General features: G+C 37.7%; 1 protein-coding gene across 1 annotated transcript in view; it reads left to right on the top strand.

Moving 5' to 3' along the window:
- Positions 1–1,731, top strand: part of LOC106473354 (voltage-dependent calcium channel subunit alpha-2/delta-3-like) — a 41,901-nt gene that overhangs the window by 16,427 nt on the left and 23,743 nt on the right. Inside the window, exon 13 of the mRNA XM_022401799.1 lies at positions 1,052–1,132. Within this exon, the coding sequence (XP_022257507.1) occupies positions 1,052–1,132 (81 nt within the window). The remainder of the gene's footprint in view (positions 1–1,051; positions 1,133–1,731) is intronic.

Genomic DNA, 1,731 nt, shown 5'->3' with positions numbered 1-1,731 from the left:
CTTTCGGATGTATATTGTAGTTACAAACGTTGTTGTAAACCAGTGAGGTTGAGATTTTAGGATGTATATTGTAGTTACAAACGTTGTTGTAAACCAGTGAGGTTGAGATTTTAGGATGTATATCGTAGTTACAAACGTTGTCAGAAACCAATGAGGTTGGGATTTTCGGATGTATATTGTAGTTACAAACGTTGTCAGAAACCAGTGAGGTTGGGATTTTCGGATGTATATTGTAGTTATAAATTCACTGTTGCCATATGCAACTATTTAATATACATCCTGAAATCCCAACGTAACTGGTTTCTGACAGCGTCTGTAACTACAATATATATCCTAAAGTCTCAACCTCACTGGTTTCCGACAACGTTTGTAACTACAATATACATATGAAAATCCCAACCTAACTGGTTTCTGACAACGTGTTGGGATTTCAAAAGAGTAGACAGTGTACAGTAAGTGTAGACTCTGTAGAACCTCCAAGAGTAGACAGTGTGTAGTAAGTGTAGACTCTGTAGAACCTCCAAGAGTAGACAGTGTGCAGTAAGTGTAGACTCTGTAGAAACTCCAAGAGTAGACAGTGTGCAGTGAGTGTTTTCTGTTCAAGCTCATCTACAGTAGATAAATGAATAACTTTTGTTTTATACAAATAGTGCATTACTCTGTAATATTCTCTAAATATTCATACGTTATCTAGTACTGTCATGAATTTTAACGGTGTAATATTGTTAAAGTACCTTGGTATGTTAACACTGGAATATCGATATACTGAAAGTAAACTCTATTGGTCAATTAAAGTTTGTGAGATGTAATCAACTTGGTTCACGTATGTTTTCACGGTAGATAACGTGTTTTGAATTACTACTTAATTATTTTGCTTCCGGTTAATCTATTTGGGCAAAACAGGTACGATAATTTCTTGCTTATAATCTTCCTGGTTCGTCTTACGTTTTCCTTAACAACTTGGGAATGTTTATTACCGATTTTTCAATATTTTCTAGAAAAACAAACAACATGAACACAGGTTTAATATACAGATATTCCTTTACTGCAGGTCAGAGATACGAAGCTTCTGGGTGTGGCGGGGACAGATGTACCCATTAAAGAAATCCTGAAACTTGTTCCATCGTACAAGGTAATAAAAAACAATAACTTCACTGTTGCCTGACAACATCTGTAACTATGTAACATACACCCTGAAATCCCAACTTTACTGTTGCCTGACAACATCTGTAACATACACCCGGAGTTTCTACAGAGTCTACACTTACTACACACTGTCTACTCTTTGAGATTCTGCAGAGTATACACTTACTACACACAGTCAACTCTTGGAGGTTCTACAGAGTCTACACTTACTACACACAGTCCACCCTTAGTAGTTCTACAGAGTTCACACTGTCTACCCTTTGAGATTCTACAGAGTCAACATTGTCTACCCTTGGTGGTTCTACAGAGTCTACACTTACTACATACAGTCCACCCTTGGTGGTTCTACAGAGTTTACTCTGTCTACCCTTTGAGATTCTACAGAGTCCACATTGTCTACACTTGGTGGTTCTACAGAGTCTACACTTACTACATACAGTCCACCCTTGGTGGTTCTAGAGAGTTCACACTGTCTACCCTTTGTAATTCTACAGAGTCTACACTTACTACACACTGTCTACTCTTGGTGGTTCTGCAGAGTCTACACTTACTAAACACTGTCTACTCTTGGTGGTTCTACAGAGT

This window comes from Limulus polyphemus, unplaced genomic scaffold (genome assembly GCF_000517525.1).
Source record: "Limulus polyphemus unplaced genomic scaffold, Limulus_polyphemus-2.1.2 Scaffold6106, whole genome shotgun sequence".
NCBI lineage: Eukaryota > Metazoa > Arthropoda > Merostomata > Xiphosura > Limulidae > Limulus > Limulus polyphemus.
This window is presented reverse-complemented; position numbering and strand designations above follow the sequence as displayed.